The sequence below is a fragment of the Lacerta agilis genome, chromosome 3, assembly GCF_009819535.1.
Source record: "Lacerta agilis isolate rLacAgi1 chromosome 3, rLacAgi1.pri, whole genome shotgun sequence".
NCBI lineage: Eukaryota > Metazoa > Chordata > Lepidosauria > Squamata > Lacertidae > Lacerta > Lacerta agilis.
In genome coordinates this window covers 52,767,711-52,789,461 of record NC_046314.1, presented here as the reverse complement: position 1 = coordinate 52,789,461, position 21,751 = coordinate 52,767,711, and the positions used below count along the sequence as shown (strand labels likewise).

The 21,751-nt window shown below is 40.0% G+C and overlaps 1 protein-coding gene across 4 annotated transcripts in view; it reads left to right on the top strand.

Moving 5' to 3' along the window:
- The first annotated feature begins 575 nt into the window (after positions 1-575).
- Positions 576-21,751, top strand: part of TBC1D32 (TBC1 domain family member 32) — a 66,225-nt gene continuing 45,049 nt past the window's right edge. For 3 of the 4 annotated variants that reach the window (XR_004426226.1, XM_033143705.1, XM_033143704.1), the window contains exons 1-18: positions 576-649; positions 2,767-2,921; positions 3,820-3,981; positions 7,384-7,561; positions 8,998-9,069; positions 10,096-10,221; positions 11,170-11,248; positions 11,356-11,459; positions 11,557-11,618; positions 12,327-12,462; positions 13,654-13,713; positions 14,071-14,170; positions 14,709-14,846; positions 16,189-16,278; positions 16,557-16,699; positions 17,524-17,654; positions 18,985-19,186; positions 20,637-20,719. Coding sequence is in view for 3 of the 4 variants with exons in the window: in XM_033143705.1 (XP_032999596.1) it covers positions 2,767-2,921; positions 3,820-3,981; positions 7,384-7,561; positions 8,998-9,069; positions 10,096-10,221; positions 11,170-11,248; positions 11,356-11,459; positions 11,557-11,618; positions 12,327-12,462; positions 13,654-13,713; positions 14,071-14,170; positions 14,709-14,846; positions 16,189-16,278; positions 16,557-16,699; positions 17,524-17,654; positions 18,985-19,186; positions 20,637-20,719 (2,021 nt within the window). In the remaining variant the exon portion in view is untranslated. Of the gene's footprint in view, positions 650-2,766; positions 2,922-3,709; positions 3,791-3,819; positions 3,982-7,383; positions 7,562-8,997; positions 9,070-10,095; positions 10,222-11,169; positions 11,249-11,355; positions 11,460-11,556; positions 11,619-12,326; positions 12,463-13,653; positions 13,714-14,070; positions 14,171-14,708; positions 14,847-16,188; positions 16,279-16,556; positions 16,700-17,523; positions 17,655-18,984; positions 19,187-20,636; positions 20,720-21,751 lie in introns of those variants that run through there. The other variant, XM_033143706.1, reaches the window with a different exon arrangement.

Genomic DNA, 21,751 nt, shown 5'->3' with positions numbered 1-21,751 from the left:
AATAATGCTTTGTATAGGGTAGGGGTCCCTTGGGGTGACTTTATACAATCAAGGAGCGGGTGGCCTGGAAAAGTTAGAGAACATGGATGTTTGAACGCACGCAATCTGGGTGTGTGTTTTGTTCTAACCTAGCTTACCCCTTTCAGCCAGACCCCATGCACTAAATCCAATGGGGCTTACTCTTCCAGAGAGCTTGTCAATGAGCGGTAGAAACAAACAGCCAACAAGTCAATACACATATAATATGGAGCAGCTATGCAATACGATCTGTGTCACGTTGATTTTAATGCAAACGGAATCTCAAGCCTTTGCACACCGCCTTGTGGGCGGGGAGCCCCTTATTGGAATAATCAGCGCGCGTTTAGGAGCCCTTGCTCGCCCCGCCCCTTTCCCGGCAACCTCCGCGCGGCGCATCTCTCCCCGGCGCCGTTGCTAGGGTCGTCCGTGCGGCGAACGAGGCTGCGGCGGGCGGTTGCTAAGGGCCGCGCCAACAGCTGGAAGGCGGATCCCACCCTCGCTCTTTCTCCTGCTTCCCCGCCGTCCGGAGTGGAGGGCGTTGCTCCGGAGGCTCCTTCCCGGGAGAGCGCCCCTGTTTCTTTTATAGGCCCCACGGCGGCCGAGGGCAGAGGACGCCCTCCTCTCGCCCAAGGTAAGCGCTCTCGCTGCGCCTCCCCATCCCGCGCAGTCTCAGGCTGCTATCCTTTCGTGCGCGCTTCCCCCGGGATTGGCAGCGCAGGGTCGGGCTGTGCAGGCACACCTGCGCAGGGCTCTTTCCACACTGGTCTCTCCTCGCCGTTGATCCACCGCCTACGGGTATGCTCTGTCCGCCGCCCCGCGACTCATTTCGGTGCCATTTGCGCAAAGCAGGAGTTTGCGCTGCAGGTGACGCTTTGAACGCCGTGGAAGGGAACGATTGCCTGATAAACTGCTGCGGACCAAGTTGCTGTGAAAAGTTGTTGAAACTTTCTTTTGAAACTGCCTCTCTCATGTCAGCTGGCCACTCTGCTGTCTCGAAAAATCAGCGCTCAGGTTTAAAGCTACCCATGTTGTATTATTGCCATCTCGCAGTGCACCTTTCTTCCTGCCTTTCTGCCCCTTTAAGGAACCTTCCAACTCTTGGTGTCCCCACCCAAACATAGAATATGTAAGGGCAGATAGTTGACTTAATAGTTTTCAATTCACAGCTAAATTCCATCGAATTTGGCGGAATCTAATACACAGTTAACTTTTTTAAATTACATAATTCTGCATATGTTCACTTTTGAAGTATCTTTACGGAGTTCAGGAGGATTTATTCCTGAGTTCGAAGTGCAGAGGAATGTGGCATTAGGGGAGCAATTGTATACACAAGAAGTGTAAAGTGTTGCCAAGTTAAACTGATGTAAAGAACCATACACCAGAGCCTAATGGGGCTACTTCTGGCTGAGCTGGCCCAAGCCTGGCAGAGGGAAAACAAACCTTTAAAACACCCTTTTGCATATCTCCCCCATCCCAGCTGAGCCAAGACCATCAGGTGAGATCTTCCAGGAACATCTCCCACTCTGCCAAGTATTGAAGGAGTTAAGCCATTGTAGCCCACCCCAGCTGGCAACTCTCAGCCAGAGATCTAGATCAGGGGTCAGCAAACTTTTTCAGCAGGGGGCCGGTCAGACCTTGTGGGGGGCCAGACTATATTTTGAAAAAAAATATGAATGAATTCCTATGCCCACAAATAACCCAGAGATGCATTTTAAATAAAAACACACATTCTACTCATGTAAAAACACCAGGCAAGCCCCACAAATAACCCAGAGATGCATTTTAAATAAAAGGACACATTCTACTCATGTAAAAACAAGCTGACTCCCGGACTGTCCGCGGGCTGGATTGGGAAGGCAATTGGGCCGCATCCGGCCCCCGAGCCTTAGTTTGGGGATCCCTGATCTAGATCTTAACCCTGCACATTCTGGTGGCTCTTCCTATAGATTGCTCCCTAGGCACTTCTCTGAATTCACTTTTGTTTGGGTGTAGTCATGATTCTATATGTATGGCCATTGTTTTTGATGTAAAAATACATAAGGCATTCATTTAGTCCCACTGAAGTCCTTTGCCATGAAAGTTTCAAGTATTAACTGAGTTGCCTTCAGTACTACATTAGATCAAGGTGTTTTTCTAATGCTAATAAAACTCAGTGGCCCCTTTGCAATGTATGGACATGAATAACTTAGCTAACTTCATTTTGATGGGTTTACTTTGAGTAACATTTAGTTGGATACAAGCCTACGTTCCTCACAAGTTACTGTATTAAGGTGTCTTTACCTCTGCCCAAAATCAATTTTCTAGTGCCTCTTGTTCTTACTCCCCAGAACTTGGATGGATTTCACATTTCTAAGGATGGAGGAATATTTAAGGATGCCAAGAATACCTAACACTTTATTTTTATGACCTTGATCACCCCTTGTCAGCCCAAAGCCATATCTGTAGGCCCATTCATGCTAATAAAGACAAATAAAATAGCACTCCTTTTAAACTATATTGCCTGTGTCACTGTTGCCTGAGAGAAAGCCAGTAAAGGAAAGAAAAAACAGGAATTTGGGCCCAGGTAATGCAGGTAATATGGCAACAACAGCTAATAATCAAATAAAATTAGAATTAGACTTCTGTATCTTTTATATTTCTACTAAGAACTTATTGGGCCTCGTTTCAGTCTAAAATCTGTAAAAGCTTAGAGTGAGTTGTGTATTACTGAGTATTACGGAAATGTGATGTTTATGTTTATTTCTTTAGATGTCTCATTTTTCTAGTGAAGATGAAGCTCTTTTGCAGTCTATGCTCAGACAGTTACTGCAAAGTGTCAAAGAAAAAATCACAGGAGCACCATCAGTAGAGTGTGCAGAAGAGATTCTTCTGCATCTGGAGGAAACAGATGAAAATTTTCACAAGTAATTTTTTTGAAAGTTTATTTTTGTGTCATCATTGAAGGAATTGAATAGTGACTGCTGATCCATGTGGGGAAACTTGCTGCTGCAGTTTTGCAGCTGATTACTGGCAGTAAGCAATGTTTTTGATTGTGTGTTGATAGAACATTGTGGGAACTCATACATATAACGTTCAAGTCAGTCGATTTTGGAAATTGAGATGTTGCAATCCTGCAGATGTCTTTAAGAAGCAAATTCCAACTTAGTTAAATGTTTGTCTGTCATTCACAGGGTGTTTCTACCAAGCTACTCATGTGGAAAGAATTATTGCTTGACCCAGGTCTGTGGGCAAGTGGTGAATTGTAAGATACTTTGGAATGAAAAAATACTGAGGCATCTGTACAAATGTAGCAGGCTTCTTTGTGGCATTATGCATAATAGCTGAAAACATTTGTGAACTATGGTTTTTGAAACATTAGATATATCTTTACATTTTCCTTTTTTATGTGTGTTTGATAATTTTGCAGTCATAGCATTATGTGCACTAAGTATTTATGGAGAAATACTTAATTTTTTTCCCAGTTGGCAGATAGATCACAAATTCTTTTAAAGCTCAGTGTGAGTTAAATACCTAGTTTCTTTTCACCTCTGCAAATCTACTGTTAAAAATCTGCTAATCTTTTATGACGCCTACAGCAGAGGTGGGGAACCTGTGGAATCTTAACAACCAGATGTCTCATCAGCCCTAGCCAGCATGCATGCCTGGTGGTCAGAGATGATAGGAGTAACATCTGGAATACCACAGATTCCTAGACCAACTCCTGCTGTACAGAATTCTAGCCGTAGCCTGATGAAATACAGTTTATGTAACATTGAAAATACAACAGCACAAAATAAGTTATACTTTACATGTTTATTGCAGCTATGAATTTGTGAAATATCTCCGGCAATATATAAGTAGCATGTTGGGCTCCGTAATAGAAGAAGAAACTGAGAAATGTACCTCTGCACAAAATCAGGGTGAAGGATCTGGCTATGATACACTGGTACAACATGTTACTAAAAAGACTCGAGAATCAAAAGAGTAAGTACATGTACAAAACGCATGTAAAAACTTACAGTGTCCAAAAAGAATGACTTTTTCAAATGTACTTTCCTGCTTATACTTGATTTTATCGGTTCCTGACACTGTCTCTCTGAAATCGTGTCCCTTCATTATTGTAACTCTTCTGAAAGATTGACTTCAGATTTGGCATTGTTTGTAATATTTCCTTGCTTAAGCCACAAAAATTATATTTTATGCTGGCATGAAAACTCAAACAAGTGGCCCTGCAACAAAATACTGCAGTGTAGAATACTGCTGTTCAGGTTTCCAGTCGTTTTATCCTGTCCTCACCCCCTGGTTTTCCTCTCCTCTCCTTGAATGTTAGCCAGCATCCCAGGCCCACTGAACATGCCCAGTCCTCACTAGGCTAATTTTGGATTGTTGTTTTTTCCTCTCCTTTTGGATCTTTTTTGGGGGTGGGGTGGGGTAGACGCACTTGGTATCCAATTGCAGCTACATTTATTATTTTTTCAGTTGATATCTATAGTTTTTCAGTGTGAACCAGGAATATAGATCTGTTGTGTGTGTCTCCTTGTGTTCCTGCAGCTCTATTCTACTCCCTCCCAACCATGTTAGTTTTTCCTCTGCATCTCAATAGTTCTGCTTGGCCACTATGAGAACAGGATGGTGGACTAGATGGGTCACTGGCCTGATCCAGCAGATTCTTCTAATCTTCTTGGTTTGTGCTGTGGAATAGTTCAGGTGCGGGATTTTGTTTTTGTTTTTTTTGAATTGGTGTCTCCCTTCCTTAGCTTTCCACCCTGCGGAGTTTTGGTACTTGTATGTACCTCAGAATTATGCTGAGTCTGCCTATACCGCTCTCATGTGTCAGTGGTATGATTTTGATTCCATAAGTATGAGCATGGGAAGACTTGGTATTAATGTGCACCTCACATTTCATGCATATGCTAAGACACCTGTTCTTTCTGAATGACTGCGTCTGCTACTTTGTTCAAACAACTGTGCTAGGTACCATGGAATAATGGCATGGTACTCAAACACATGCGTACTCAAGGAGTAAGCCAATTGAGTTCAGTGGGTCTTCCATGTAAATGTGCATAGGATTGTAGCCAAAATTGTAGAGTGTAGTTCAACCAGAAATGTTGAGAAGATATATCCTGCTTAAAACTAATTCAGATGAATTTGTACAATAAGCTCTTTACAGTAAGTACTTTACCAAAGAATGCAACCCACCCCCCCTAAGTTCAAAGTTTCACTGCATTTACAGTACATTTTACAAAATGTCTCTGGAAGGAAGCAGTGTACTAAGTACAGCCAATTTATTATCTGCAAGCCTTCACCAAGAATTACTCTTTGGTATTATTTTTTAGTGTTTGTTGCAGTAGTTTTTTTTCCTTCTGCATTTTTTTAATGCTACTTTAAAGTACTGTGCTGCAGAATACCTCACTGTAACAAGCTAGAGGTATGGACACAATGTTTATGCATCTTTTCTACCTCTTAAGAAGGGATTCAGGGGGTGGGAATGTAAACTATAATCTAATCTGGACCCCGTCAGGTGGTCCAGTAAAAAGATTTCGGTTAAGTGGGATTTTCACTGTTCGGTGTAATTACATTGGTACTGTTGGATGTGAGGACATATCTGTCCTTGGCATTAATTGGGGAGGCCTGTGTGAGCATGACACTGCTGTGTGTATACTTATATTTTTGTGTTCATAGGTGGTATTGGATTAGGGTATATGATTGTCAACAATTTCTGTGAATAGTAGCAAAATTAGAACTCCATTATAATTATTTATGGCTGGAAAGAAATGCATTCAATAAATACTAATTACTGAAATGTTTCTGCCAGCCCAGTTAGTTGTGAGTTTTTACCAAACAAAATATTATTGGAAGGGTTGATCACTTTAAATATAGCCAGATAACCTTCAGACAGTGGGAGATTACAAGACGAATGTGAAAGTACCAAGGGTAAGGAGGACCCCTTGTAGAAAAAGTTCAGTGAACCTCTAATGATGAGATCAATCTTAGGAACATTTTAATAGTAATTTCAATGATATGTGGATGGCCTTGTTCTGTGAGAGGAAATTAGAAATGTCATTGTGAAAAACTTCATTACTTAATCAGTGCTTAATTGCTTTTATAAATTGATGTGTGGACTGCTGTATTTTTAATAAGCCATTTATTTACATTTAGGAATGGCATGTCAGTTTTGAGCCAACCGCACAAAGAAATAACTTTTAGAGAGCACAGATGAATGCCAGGCTGTGTTCATCTCTGTAGGGTAGCCTTTGTTTATTAAAAAAACAAACAAACCCAAGGCTAGATACTGTTATTTAGGATTCTCAATCTTCATGGGTTTCTTTTTTAAGACTCTAAAGGGGAGTGATTAGGAAGGCAGTGTATAAAAGCACAAATAAATACCCCATATACCCTTTACTTCACAGTAAAGGTAAAGGGACCCCTGACCATTAGGTCCAGTCGTGTCCAACTCTGGGGTTGTGGCGCTCATCTCGTGTTACTGGCCGAGGAAGCTGGCGTACAGCTTCCGGGTCATGTGGCCAGCACGACAAAGCTGCTTCTGGCGAACCAGAGCAGCGCACGGAAATGCCGTTTACCTTCGCGTCGGAATGGTACCTATTTATCTACTTGCACTGGCATGCTTTCGAACTGCTAGGTTGGCATGAGCTGGGACCGGGCAACGGGAGCTCACCCCATCGTGGGGATTCGAACCGCCGACCTTCTGATCAGCAAGCCCTAGGCTCAGTGGTTTAACCCACAGCTCCACCCGCATCCACAGTGCCCTTTCCCTTTTCACTGTGAGGATGGACTACTGAATCTCTAGTGGGAGGGAGTTACATGACCTGGGCACTGCCAAGGATAAGGCCCTATATTGCATCATTGATACATCTGTTGACAGGGGCTCCTCGCGGAAACATGGAGCCATGAGGGGGGGGGGGGCGAAGAGAGCGAGATTTGTGGTTCAGCAATACATAAACTGTTTTTTACTGTTCCTGTTGCTCTTTGGTCCCAGTACTGGCTTGGTTGCTTTGTATCTGAATGTAAATTAGTTTGCTATGGCAATCTGTGACCTTTTCAATTTTCCAGTCTCCACTTTCAAGTTTATTGTGTAAAAGTCCTTCAGTGAATACGTACTAACATTTGTATGGTTTCCCTCTCGTATGGTTGGACATCTCTGAAGGTAACTTCCCAACCATTGCTTCCCCTTAAAAGTTTCTGTTCTGACTGTAATGCTACCAGTGCAAAGCCCCCACAAAAAGAGACCACTCACTTCCTATTGGCTGTACTTACCTACCCACAACTAAGTCCCATTGATGTTAGTGCTTAGGAGTTCAGCCTGTGTGCAATATGATTTGTGAACTTCAGTCTGTTTGTTTTTATAACATTTGTTCTGCTCTGAAGGTATAGAGAAATGATGCATTCTCTGAAGAATGTTATGATGGTTGTAGTTGAATCTTTAATTAACAAGTTTGAAGAAGATCAGATGCGCTATAAGGAAATTCAGAGGAAAGTGAAAACAGAACAGCACAGCAGCTACTATACAGATAATTGCTCTGATAGTGATTCTTCATTTAATCAGGTATGGTCAAGTCTATGTAATAATCTTGCTGGGCCACCATCTTTTATGCTGTTGTAAGAACAAGGGTGTAAGGAGAAGGCAGGGATGTGGTAAGGAATGGAAGAGTGACTAGCTGGCCATAGTTGCCATTCTATCCTCCCCTGGGCTGGGCCTTACTTCCCTGCTGACACAAAGCTATGCCACCAGAATAGCTTTCATATCTAAATACATTCCCATTAGAGTTAATGGAGAGCCCTAGTTTGTTTCTGCGATTTCATCTTGATGTTCCTGGTCTTGTTTGTTGCTGATGAAATCAATGAGAAATTCTTTTCTCTTACACTGCCAGACTTGAGGCTATATTTTCTTTAAATTGTTACTGCAAAATCAATAGATAAAATCCATTCCATTTAGATCGAGGGCTGGAAACCTATTGGTTTTTATAGGGTTGTATTATCTCCACTGAAAGTTAGAATACTTTATCTGAGAGCATGCATAGAATTCTCACAGCGTTAAGATTTCCCATCTCCACTGTGTGCATGGGGTACCCACAATATTGGAGTCAGTTTAAGTTCTTGTTGTTGGCGTCTCTGTGTCTCAAGAGACAATGGAGTGCTCCTCCAGGGGTGTAGTCAAACTGCTGTGTTAGCAGCACTGAAGTGACCTCCATGAGGTGCAAGCCTGGGCAGTGTGTAATGGAGGTCCTGGGCTGCCCAGATAACAACACCCCCCTCTTGGCCTTGCTGATATGGCCCAACGGAAAGCAGAGCTGTACATTTGACACCAGCTTGGCTGCTGGAGTTGCTGGAAGGAGGCATACAACCGCCTTAGGGCTCAATACACCAGAGCCTGTCTTTGCATGTAGGCGGAAGTGCCTAATTCACTTAGGGTTTGAGACCCATTGTCATATTCTGACAGCTTCTAGGAGCCACAGGTTAGAGCTGAGTGCAGGGTGGGGACCAAAGGTGTACATGCACCCCATACAATTTAAGTACTAAGCCTAATTACAGTACTTCCCAGATAAAAGTTAATTAATATTCAAAATGTTTACTATGTACTTAAACCTTCTCAATGATTCCTCCATTGCAGGGGTTAGACTAGATGATCCTAGGGTCCCTTCTAACTACAGTTCTATGATTCTGTGATATTTTTTTTACTGGGAGCAGCACTATAAAGCTTAGGTCTTTCCAAAATGTCTTACTTTTATTTCTACAAAATGTTATGGTTGGTAAACCATGTATCACATGTTGTATAATTAAAAATAGAAAGGTTATTAAAAATAGAAAGGTAACATTTTCTCCTTATATTTGATAATTAACAATATCCCCCTTAATATTTCATTAAGATAATGTGAATCCCTTAAAGATAATTTTTATTTCACTAATAATAGCTAATTATTATAGTTATTAATCTTTTTAATTTAATGAGTTACTTAATGAGCATTTTGCAATGTGTTACAGAGTTATACATTCATGAATCAAGAACAATTGCAACTACTGGTAGAAAGGCTTGATCCGGTACAACCTAAGGAGGTGAGTCTAAAAGGCAAATGGACACACCCACTTCAACAGTACTTTTTAATCTAGCACATCTTAAGCTCATGTTGCTTGAGTGAACATGGATAGTCTCATTTGGAAGGAGCACGATTGGTTATTAGTCCTTTATACAAGTGTGGGCTTGAGACTTAGGAAGAGGAAGGTGAGATCTAGACTCTAAGGAAAGCAGAAGTATGGAGGCATTGTGCAGGAGAGCTAAAGGTGGACAACATATAGAGGGCAGACACCCACACCCACACACCCATTGCACCAGAAATGGTTTAGTCCTGCTGGCCATATGACCTTGAAGCTGTCTGTGGACACACGCTGGCTCCCTCGACCTGAAAGCAGACATGAGCTCTGCACCCCCATAGTCACCTTTGACTGGGCTTAATCGTCCAGGGGTCCTTTACCTTTACCTTACTCTCTCTCCTCTCTCTCTCTCTCTCTCTCTCTCTCTCTCTGTGTGTGTGTGTGTGTGTGTGTATGCGTCATCACATTGAAGATTTCTGTTTTATTATGATAATACTCTGTGGCAATCACACAGGGTCTCCAGACCTTTAACAGTCTATTGATCCCTGTGCCACCACAGCGCTATGCTGCCACCAACCAGGATCCCCCCCTGGTAAATCACTGTCATAGTCAGGGTTTGAGTTGAACAAAGAAACAAGTGTTTATTTTAAATGTCAACAAGATTAAAGTATTAGATACACTGGTACATGTTCATCCCTATCTCAGCCCTGTCTGAACCCTACTCTCACTACTCTACTTGTCCACAATCCCTGACAATCACCAACCACCACCAACCAACTGCTTCAACCAACTCTCCACCAACTGCCTAACCCCCCTTCTATGCTGGGTTTCAAAGCCCCTAAGCTCCTCCTCTGGCTTTTCATTGGTCAGCCTATGGTCAGCCAATTAACCCTTTTCTCACTCCTGCACAGTCATATATTCCCCCGTAATGGGCAAACGCCACATACTCTTTGTGATTTTTTAAACCCACATCTTACCTTGATGTTGCAGGTACGTCAGGAAGCTATGCAGACATTGTGTTCTGCTCCTCCATCTGATATATTAAACTGTGAGAGTTGGGCTACTTTACGTAAACATCTTGCAACAGCACTTTCAGATCCGGATTCCAGTTTCAGTGTAAGGAAATTATTTTTACCATTCCTAATGTATCGCTTGATCATAATTTATATAGTGTGCAAAATCAAAGCACATGCAAAGATTTTACGTACCTCTTAGAAATTCCATGTAGAAAAGTGACCATTGGGATTTTAAATGAAGCAGGTCAAGTGTGTCTTTCTTGTAACTACTACTACTTCTTCCTTGAATGACATGCATAAAATTATGTATGCAGCGTTTTAATTGTCCCTGTTGTATCGCAGGGATCGGGAAGCTTTTCTGTTTGGTAGGTTGAATCTTCCCCACAAGCCATTTTGACAGGTGAACAGAGCTGTCAACCTGTCAGCCACTTCATACTATATTACAACATCAGGTGGCAACTTCAGGCACGCTCACTGTCAGTGCCGATGGGTGATCCCAGTGTCGCTGCTTCTAAAAGAATAATTGCAAGCTTGGTTTAAGCTCCTGATTGTTCCTTTCTAAGTACTTCCTTACCTGCCCCACACTTGTTGCCACATATGACATGGTTTGGGGGAAACTGCCTTGCGGGCCAAATGGAGAGCACTGCTGAGTCTCATTTGGCCTTTGGGCTATGTGGTGTTACACATTTTTTGAATGAATGTAAACACTGTATTAGAAAGCCTGCAAGACTATAGCAAGCCTTCCTTCCAAAATAGTAATATATCAATAAGCTATCCTGTTGATACAGTCATGGTGTGTTCTCCGTCAAGGCATTCATGAAGTTCACTAGGTAATTTTGGGCTACTGATAGTCTCTCAGCATAAACTACCTCATAGGGTTGTTGTGAGGTGGAAAGACAACAGTTCTAAACACCTTCGAAGAATGGTGGGTAAAAAATGAAATGAAATAAATTAACAAGTCAGATATTCTGTATAACATTGCTGCAGACACAGAACATTGAAATTCTGTTTAGATTTTATGAACTAGCTTTCGTTTTTAATGTTTCAGGACAAAGTTTTGAAATTCTATGCCAAGACATTTTCTTCCTCTCCACTAAATATGACAAGGGAACTGTATACAAGTTTGGGTAAGTTCATTAAGTCAAATGGAGAAATGTTACTTGCTTTCTGTAGCTAGCAACCATTTTTAAAATTTGCCTCTTAAATTATTTGGCAATTATTTATCTCTTTACAGCAAAGTATTTAGAGATGTACTTCCTTTCTGAAGATAGTTATGTCCCTACCATATCAATAGGTATTGATATAAGCAACCCAGATATAATCCGTTTACTTAAAAAGGTACAAATCAGTTTTCCCATATTTCTTTTTCAAATTTAGTTATTTTTCCCATCCAGTCTTTAAAAAAGCAAACAAGCTGTTTTTCTTTTAATCATAGATACGTCTGCTAAATGAGTACCAGAGGGAAGTCCCATCTTTTTGGATTCGTCATCCAGAAAAGTATGTCACAATTATCCAATTGTTTCCTTAGTTTTCATTTGCCTGTTGCAATTTCTTTGTGCTAAATTACTAAAATCAGTGATTTATTAAACATGAAATTACTACTGCTACTCATCTGTCTTTCGATAGTGAAGTTTCTTGGTTCCATTGCTTGCTGTCATAAGTCAATCTGTGTCTTGAGTAATGTGTTATGAGGACAAAGTTCCTTGACTTAAAACTCCCCAAACCAACTATTCTCTTTGTGCTGTTTAATTTATGCCAGTTACTTGTTTCCTGATATGGATTCTACAGGTGACACTTCTGTTTCCTGTTTGGTGATTTAGGATCTCAATCACTTTTCCCTTTCATCTGGTCTTCACGATATTTAAGCATGAAGAATGCTGTTCTGCATACTCTAAATTATTATTGCAGTTTAACTCCAAAATGTATTCACAGTACCCCAGTAAACATACTCACAATATTGCTCATTGTAACTTTCTTAATCTCCTTTTGAAGGTGACTTTCTTTTGGTGTATAGAAAAAAAATAGTACATACAATTTCTTGACTTTAAAAAATCATATTCACAGTAAAGTAGAAAATATTAAAATGCATCTGATTTCTTTCCCCTTTCAGATTCCTTTTTTGAATGACGGAGAGTCTAAATACAATTGGCATCAGTACAAACATTGGGATTTTATTTAACAGCTTGTTCTTTATAACATACTTAGGTACATGGAAGAAATAATGGAGAGTACCCTGTCACTTCTGACAGCAAAGCGTGAATCAAGCCACCCTGTTTCTTTGGATCCTGTGTACTTCTTGGCTCTAGTCGATCTCAAGGCTGTTTGGTTTAAAAAATGGATGGTAAGCAAATGTATGTATTTTGCTGATTGCAGCTTCTTCTGTGTCCTCCAAGGTTATTGCTTTGTTGATAATGCCTTGAGCTAATAATCCTCTTAGTCCTTTTCTTCAAGAGGTTGATATTGAATGTGTCAGTGTAATGCAATAGATGAGATAAGTTGCAATTTCTGAGGAATTGCATGGAAGGTTGCAGGTTTCTCCTACATCTGGCTTATTGGGAATGGTATGGGCTCACCAGGATAGAATGCACCCCACAGTAACATTTCAAACTAAACCAAACCAAGTTAAGAACATGGCAGGAGGAGGATATCTGTATTTAAAAAAACAAACAAAAAAACTCGCACTGTAGGAATACTATAGTACTCTGCTAGCACATGATAGATGTAACACAATCCCACCGTAAGCAAATTAATTGCATGATCCATACAATGGAAATGCATCCTGGAGGCATGATGTCTAGACTCCACTTAAGAAATAGATGACTTAATCTATTACACATGTGGAACGTCCCCTTGTTTTGGAAGGCTGTAGAGCAGGGGTAAGCAAACTTTTTCAGCAGGTGGCAGGTCCACTGTCCCTCAGACCTTGTGGGGGGCTGGACTGTATTTTGAAGAGAGAGAAAAGAACGAATTCCTATGCCCCACAAATAACCCAGAATGCATTTTAAATAAAAGGATACATTCTACTCATGTAAAAACATGCTGATTCCCAGACCGTCTGCGGGCTGGATTTAGAAGGTGATTAGGCCGCATCCGGCCCCCGGGCCTTAGTTTGCCTACCCATGCTGTAGAGCGTGGATAGTGAACTGGGGGCTCTCCATATGTTGGACTGAAACTTCCACTACCCCTGACCATTGGCCATGCTGGCTGGGGCCAATGAGAACTGAAATCCAGCAACATCCACCCCTGCTGTAGAGTATGGGTAGAATTGTCCTTGGTGTCAACAGGCAGTAGTCAAAATGAAATTAAAACAGTGCTGTAGGTTTACAGACAATTCGAACTATGTTTTCCAGTAAATACGAAGCACTTATTTGTTTCTCTGCGCACCTGTCTCCAACCTGATATATGTTAACATGGACTAACTTCAGAACTTATTGTGCAATTTTGATTTTGTAATCAGTTGAAAAAGAATTGAATCATTTTGATTTTTTACTCAGTGCTTTAAGTGTAATGTATGTCTGTTTTGTCATTTTAGCATGCGTATTATAGCAGAACAGTGGTGCTAAGGCTACTTGAAAAAAAATACAAATCTTTGGTAAGTCTGTTTTTTCATCAGTCAATATTATTTCTCATCAATACAAGGAACAAAGTACATATCAATTACAGCTGAACCAAGACATATCTTAACATATTCCCTAATTGATTTTTGTTTATCAATATGGCCATTTAGGAAGTTAAGTTTCACATTCTAAATATGATGTTCTGCAGAGACTTTATAATTTATATTACTGCCTGTATATACTTCTGCCAACTGAAAATTAATGTGAAAAGGGTCAAATGCAAATTTGCTAATGATGTGAGTGAAGTGAATCTTCATTAATGGTTCTAAAGGGAATTGTGCAATAGGCTTTTCCTGTGAATTTTGATAATACCTTGTCTTTTTATTCGTCAGATTATTGCATCTGTTGAGCAGTGTGTTTCCTATCTGGAAACTTGTGAATCAGTGGTTGATACAACAGGCAAGTTTAATTCTTTCTCCACATTGCATAATGGTAAGTAGTTTTTCCATATGCTGGATAATATATGTTTACAGTGGTACCTCTGGTTGTGGACGGGATCCGTTCCGGAGGTCTGGCTGGATCCTGAGGTTTTTGCAACTGGAGGACCACTTCTGCGCATGCATGCGTGGCAAAACCCAGTAAAATACTTCTAGGTTTGCCACTTTTGCAACCCAAAGTTTATGTTACCTGAGGGTAACGTAAGCCGAGGTGCTACTGTATTTGAAAAGTCTTCTTTTTTGCTTGCATTGTAATAAAATAGGTAGCAGCGTTTCAGTAGTGCTTTTTTGACAAATGTTCAGAATATGTTCTATCTCAGAATTTCTAAATAACATTTCAACTGTGTGAGGCTTCCCTCCCACCTAGGAATGGCAAATCCAATTTTTATTGGTGGTTGCTTTTTGTGATCTTGGCAGTTTTCTTTATAAATACATTATTGCCCATGATAGCAGTGATTGCTTGGACTCCGGTATACAAGAACAAAGCAAGAGACAGCACAGGTTTATTGACATGAACTGTCTTGTCTTTCAAGGTAATAAACAGAAGAATTTTTACACTGGAAAAGAATTACAGTATATATATTTTGTTCATTCCCTGAGCCTCTTAGGAAGATTGTTGATATATAAACAAGGCAGAAGACTGTTTCCTATTCAGCTGAAAAACAGAAAAGGTAAGTTTGTGTTAAAGAACATAGAAGCATAGAAACATGACAGTGTGTTCTATTAGTGCCATTTTTCTAATGCTTTTTCAGCTTTGGTTCTGTTTTTAGTGGGAGAGGGCTTACAGGTATCCAAAAGAGATTGTACAACAGGGTGTAAATTATGTGGCGTAAATTACATAAGCAGGACAGTTATTGGAGTGCCTGGTCCATTATCATATGCTGTTCTATATAGAAGGATCACACATAAATTCCTGTCTTACTATTTTTATCTGGAGTTTTAAAAACCTATTTATAACCCCCCAAGTGCTGTCATATGCAAGACTTTCTTGTTTTCTGTAACAGTGGGAAAGCTGAGATGTTTATCAAAACTAACATAGTGACTCGATTTGGACATAATGCTAAACCGTAGCTTAGCGCAGTGTAAACAACCTTTGGTTCATGCGCTTCTATTCTCTTTCCTTCAACCCATCAAGGAAGCATGTGTTTTCTGTTTTCAACTAACTGGTGTTTATTTTTATGTCCAAACCTTGGGAGTGAAGGGAAGTTACCAGATCTGCTAGTGTGCCAGTTCACAAATTTGCATGGACACATCTATTGCGTGTACCTGTGAAAAAATGGGGAAATTAGAATACTGCTTTTGAGTTCTTTGCTGGAGACAATGACAGGCACTCAAGACAGAATTGTATTGCATTGGAATACCTTGCTTACTTTGGGGAAGTTCTCATGGCTCAGTAAGAGAACTGATATCAATGGAACGGAAACTCTGGTTAGTTTAAACTATAGTTACCGGTAGTTGCAGTAAGACAGCATCAAATCACAGTTTATGATTCTCCAAACATGGCATAGTTTAAATTAATCAGTTTCCCTAGGTGGGATGCAACAAAACTCTAGGTCGTTTAACCCGGAATTGTCTATTTTCCACCTCCTGCTGTTGTACTGGAAGAGGAGGGTGAGGACAAGCGCCTGGGGCTCCCTCTACTTATTCATGCAGCGCTGACTTATGGTTTTTCCAAGGCAGGTTGGTTTATGGCTATGAAGAAGTACACATTATCATCTTACACAATTATCTAAATATTCTTCCATCTGTCGTCCTTGGCCTGTGGCTGTTACAAAAAATGTTAGATTACATTATTTTCCAGGAGGGAAAACATGAACCCAACAGTTTATTTGACGTTGCTGGAATAGCTCTACCAGTAATAAATTAAATTAAATGGTTTCTGTTTGTGAAGCAGTTGGAAATGGGAGAAAAGCTACAGCAATTTAACTTAAATTTGTATTCAGGTATTCATTTGTTGTTCCTAATTAAATTACAAGTAACATGAAGTTATTCTTCCCATTCTCATTTTTGTAGATTTGATGTCCTTGACAGACCTTGTCGTAATGTTTACTCGTCTTATCTATTGCGCCCCAAATTGCCCAAAGACTCTTACAGTTCATTCAGGTAACATTGCCCTTTATATTTGCTCTGTTATTCTTTAATTTTCTTCCTTGTGAATAAAGGTTTGTTCACTTCTATATTTCTTAATCATTTCTATGTCTGTAGACACCATGACATCATATTTAAAGTGACAATTGAATGACTTCACATCTGATGGGTATTTGAAGTGGTGGGCTTGGCAAGAGGGAAGAAATATCACTTGCTTCTTTTCCTTTATCTGGTTGTGTTGCTCACTCTCTTGTTGTTTACTATTTTGAAACAAGTCTCTTTTTATTTGTCAGGCAATTATTCTCCAGCAGGCCTTATTACTGATGTGCTCGGAATTCTTTGTGAGAGAAAAGAATGTGCAACTGAATGTCTATATACTAATACAGTGATAGAAGCACTTCTTCAGCCAATACATTATTTACTGAGTGGAACAGAGGTTGGTTGTATTTCTTCCAAATAAACATGAATAAAACTTAATGTAGAAAAATGTAATGGCTGTGATCCATTTAATTGTCAGGCACAACGTGGTCTTGCATATAACTTGTGGCATGCAGTAGTGAGTGAATGGAGATGGGCATTGCAAAATAGTGAGAATTGCATTGGGGACATTGTGTCTGTATCAGTTTCAATACAGCTGTGCACACCACAGTGAAATAAAACATATTGTTGACTGGGCTATGCTGTAATGAATTACAAGAGCCAAAGTTTAAAATGGAGCTTGGGCTAACGGAGACAGGGAAGATTATGAAGAAAGCTGCATTTCATGTAAGTCAAGGGCAGCTAACCTATAACCCTCCAGTTGTTGGATTCCAACTTCCATCATGAGCACTGGTAAGGGATATTGAGAATTATAATCTATTGACATCTGGAGAGTCATAGGTTTCCATCCTTGTTTCAGTAAGAGAAGGAATGTGGAATTGGCATGCTAGTCTATTTTGGAAGTTACCCCATCTGTTTCTATTTTATATTTGAAATAAATGTTAATTCATTTTGAAAGGACTTTTGGATTCTTCTGTTCTTGTTTGTCAGTTAACATTTAGGTTAATTCTCACAGCTACTTTTAGCTAAATACAAATCAGCAGTATCATTTACAACTGTATTGCTAAAAATAAATAAATCAGAGCTCCATTGACATAAACTGGATTATAATGTAAGAATTCTTCAGTCTTGTTACATTAATTTGCCTTTAGTTACACAAGGTATGTAGACAAAAGTCACTATAAAACATTAATCTTCAGAGTTTTTTAAATGTATGTGCAGGTACATCTAAATTCTCCTGAAACAACTCTAATACATATAGCTGATATTTTGGCAAGGATTGCTGCTGCAGATGATGGTCTTTCACTCCTTCTCTATGGAGGAGAAAAGCCCTCTGCCGTGGAGGGTAGTAGGTAAGAGAATGTGTTTTAAAAGAACAAAAACAGTGTTATGAACAGCTTGCATGTTTTGTTGTTTATGCAAATATATCTAAGGAGATAACTCCCACACCTGTAGAAAACAGTCTGCATGCAATACCTGAATGGTCTGTACACTGTAATTTCATGTTATTTCTCATTAGTCATGCTTTTGTTTCTTGGCTTAAAATATTACTGCATTTGGTTATAATGATAAACTATGATTTCTTGTTATATCAACAAACCTCAGGCTTGTGTACTCTCACCTACCTTCTTCTCTCCTCCATAAGAGGAGATCAGAAGGTTTCATTTCTGTTTTAAACTAACCAGAATTAAACATTGTGTCTGAACCCAGACAAACTTAGAATTAACTAATGTTTACTGAAGCCAATGGCAAACCTTGGGTTATTGGGGTTGGCTTGTTGCAGTAGTAGCTAAGACTTAACTACAGTTTATGATTTGGATGTATCATAAACTGTGGTTAATCAACAATCAAAGTGGAATATTTCCATCTCCAGAGCATTCTGGAGAAGGTGGCATGTAAGGGGAAATAGTTAAAGGAACATATTTCCTATTAAATTGAAGATGTGTTTCTGCTATCCTGGGAGATGTGGAGATATGAAAATCGTGTGCCTCTCAGAATACATCACCATTTTCACAGCAGTATAAATGCCTTCATACACCTTCCCTGAGCCAGGTTGCTCTGTCTTAGAAATGAATACAAACATTTCTAAATAGTTGAGATCATATCTATTTAGCACCTGGTATCATTGATTATGTCCTGTGGGTTGATATAAATCATATGTAAAACTAATTGAGTTCTTTAAAAAAGAAAAAGACGCAAATGCAATATCACTTTCTTAACAAAGAGCAGCTATGGCAAAGGGACTGATCTGCATTATGACCACAATCCAAATGAATTGGGTGGGAAGGTGGTGGTGCAGGGAGATATGCAGCATCTTCCAACAATATGGTTGCAATATGGATTGGGTCTTGCTGTTGCTTATTTGTTAAGAAACAGTCATGCCAAGTCCTAAGCAATGCTGCTCAAAAACATGGTGGATATGTAGCTTAACTAAGAATAAAGCAGTTTTAAAAGGTGATCTCTATGGAAGGGTGAGAGAAGCCTTCCTACTTTGTTTTGCTCATGTTTGTTCCCATCTTACATGGGAAGATGATAGGCAGTAAATCTATCTTTAGGTCAAGTCTCATCTCAGCATATTGTATAAGCAGAAGAAGAATTAACATTTCAATGACTAACTGAAAAGCCTTATTTCATCAAAATTCTGCCGCGTCAATAAAACATTGTTTTTTGAAATGTTTGTAGCCTTAGGGGTGCACATACCATCGTTCAGTTTACAAAGAAGCTACTTGATGAAGACATTTCTGTTCTGTCTGGGTCTGAGATGTTGCCAGTGCTCAAAGGTGCTTTCATCTTTGTATGCCACCAGATGTATAGTACTTGCGAAGGCTTAGAGGTGTTGCTCCCTTATCATTTACATGGATCTATTTCTGAGGCTTGGAAAAAGGTAGTCCTATCCTTGTTTATACAAAGTATATGTATAGAAGTTACGCAGAGGATGTTTATGTTGGCTTGTGTGTGCATCTGTTCCAAAAGGGTACTTTTTATGCTGAAGTGGTATTGTAGTATAGATTTTATCATGGAAGTGGCACCTTAACATTATAATATCCCAAAGATGATTATTAGTTTTGCCCTCTTTGTAACAAGCGCAGCAAAGAGGGAGGGGGAGTAGCAATTTCTGTTGGATCCCAACATGTACACATGTAGTTAAAAAACAGGCAAGTCTTGTCCTCTCAGGCTGTGGGAAATATTGCCAGTATAGTATACAGATGTGTACACTCTAATTTATATTATATGTGCAATAGGCTTGAATAGATGTTGGGAGCTTGAAATATTTTTTAAAGTTGGCAAGTAGATCTGTTTGTTAATCTTCATTAGTCATGAAAAGTCCAGTGCTGCATTTCTTGCATGCATTGCTTTTGGTTCCAAGAGTTACATTAGAAACATTCACCAAGTTACTTTGTTAAGCAGGTCGGCACCCAGCATACGGGGGCATATATTGGGGTTCCACAGTTCAGCTGAGAGTGACAACTTGCTGCCCCCACTATCACACAGGTGGTTGCTGCTGCAGCTGCTGCTGCTCACCTTACACATTTGCAAGCTAGTTTATCTGGTGGCATCAGGATTTATTATTAGCTTATTAATGTAAGAGGTGAAGAATCCAAACATCCATTTGGCACTCTGGTGCATTGCAGTGTTGCTGCAATTGGGTAAAGCCCACTTGCAAGGAGGTAGCTGGCAGGTTTCTTTAACAGGCATATCTGGTGGTGGCGCTATAATGGTCTGGGGAACTAGACAACCACCATCACCCCTGCACACAAGTGGGTTTATCAGACAGCAGAAACAGCATTGTCATTACCACACCTATTGCAGCACCCCCACCAACAATGGCCAAGCAGTGTTGACTGATAACTGCAGTAATGTCACTGCTGGGATCCAAAATGGTGGTAGGCACTCAGAGAGAGGTGCACACCCAGGCCCTCCAACAACCTGCAGATATGTCTGCCCTTAATAATAATAATAATAAAATTTATTATTTATACCCTGCCTATCTGACTGGGTTTCCCCAGCCACTCTGGGCGGCTTCCAACAAAATATTAAAATACAATAGTCAGTTAAACATTAAAAGCTTCCCTAAACAGGGCTGCCTTCAGATGTCTTCTAAAAGTCTGGTAGTTGTTTTTCTCTTTGACATCTGGTGGGAGAAGGCCCTCTGCCTGGTTCCCTGTAACTTGGTTTCTCGCAGTAAGGGAACCGCCAGAAGGCCCTTGGCACTGGACCTTAAGAGATCTCTGATGTCAAATATCCTTATCGTACTATGATGTTAGCGATCAGAATTTAGATTTGCTACTGTTGCTAATAGTAAATTTATGTAATTTGTTGTTCATTTCTGACAGACTAGTTTGCTTTCGGAGAGAATTCCTACTCCTGTTGCGGGGGCAGATTGTGTATCATCAGCAAGTCAAGAACCACAGAGCTTGTAAGTACTAGTTTGGGTTAAGATACATGAGAAAAGTCCTCAAAGCTGCAACATGGGGGTTAGGTAACATTTAAAAAAATGGGAAATCTTTCTGATAAAGTTGTATTGCTGTTATCAGGCAGAGGCAACAGCAAAGTTCCGCATGGCAAAATAAAATACAGTTTAGTGGCTCGCACAACCTCTCAGTTCTCTCTCTTGCTTCCCTTTCCCTTTTCTTGCTCTGTCTTCCTCACTCCCTGTTGTTTCTCCCATTTATCCTGCCGTTTCCCCCATTTTCTGCTATGATTTCCATCCCTCCTTTCTCATTTGCTTTTCAGCTGTCCAGTATGTTGTCACTTCTGCCTTCATCAGCTCTCCTTATTTTCAATCTTACTCTTCTTGTCAGCTACATCTGCTTCCTATTTTTCATCTGTCCCCATCCCCGTTTTGTTTACTAATGTTATTGTTGCTTTTCTTGATCCTTCGTTTTCAATTCTGAACACATTCAGAAAGGAATCTTCACAGTGGCTTTTTGACATCTGTCTTGCAAGCCTCACATGGGAAAGAACCTGGGTAAGGCAGGCATATGGTACATGAGATCAGTTTCAGTGGTTGGGGTGCAAATATTCCACTTTTAGCCCCCCCCCCATTTTTTCTACTTCTGCATAGCATGTAGTTCTCCTGAATATGAACATCTTTCCTCTTCTTTGGGTGTGTGTGTAGCTATCAGCTTTCACCATTGAATGTTACTATAGTAGAGATAATTATTATTCATACTTTTTATTTTCAATTACCTGTTCCCTAAGTCTATATTCCTAGAAATGGGAATCTGGCATATTATTTTTTCATAATGATGACATGTAACATGCAAATTGAAACAGGCTATAAATTCTGTTTAGCTTTTATAAGCTGTCATTTTTCCATGCAAAATGTATTGGCCAAGGCAATGAAGACATCACAGTTTATGGGTATATATTAATTACAATTGGTTTAAATCATTCTCAACAGGCATTTTTCTTTTTTGTAATGTCAGCATCCACTGACTATTTATAA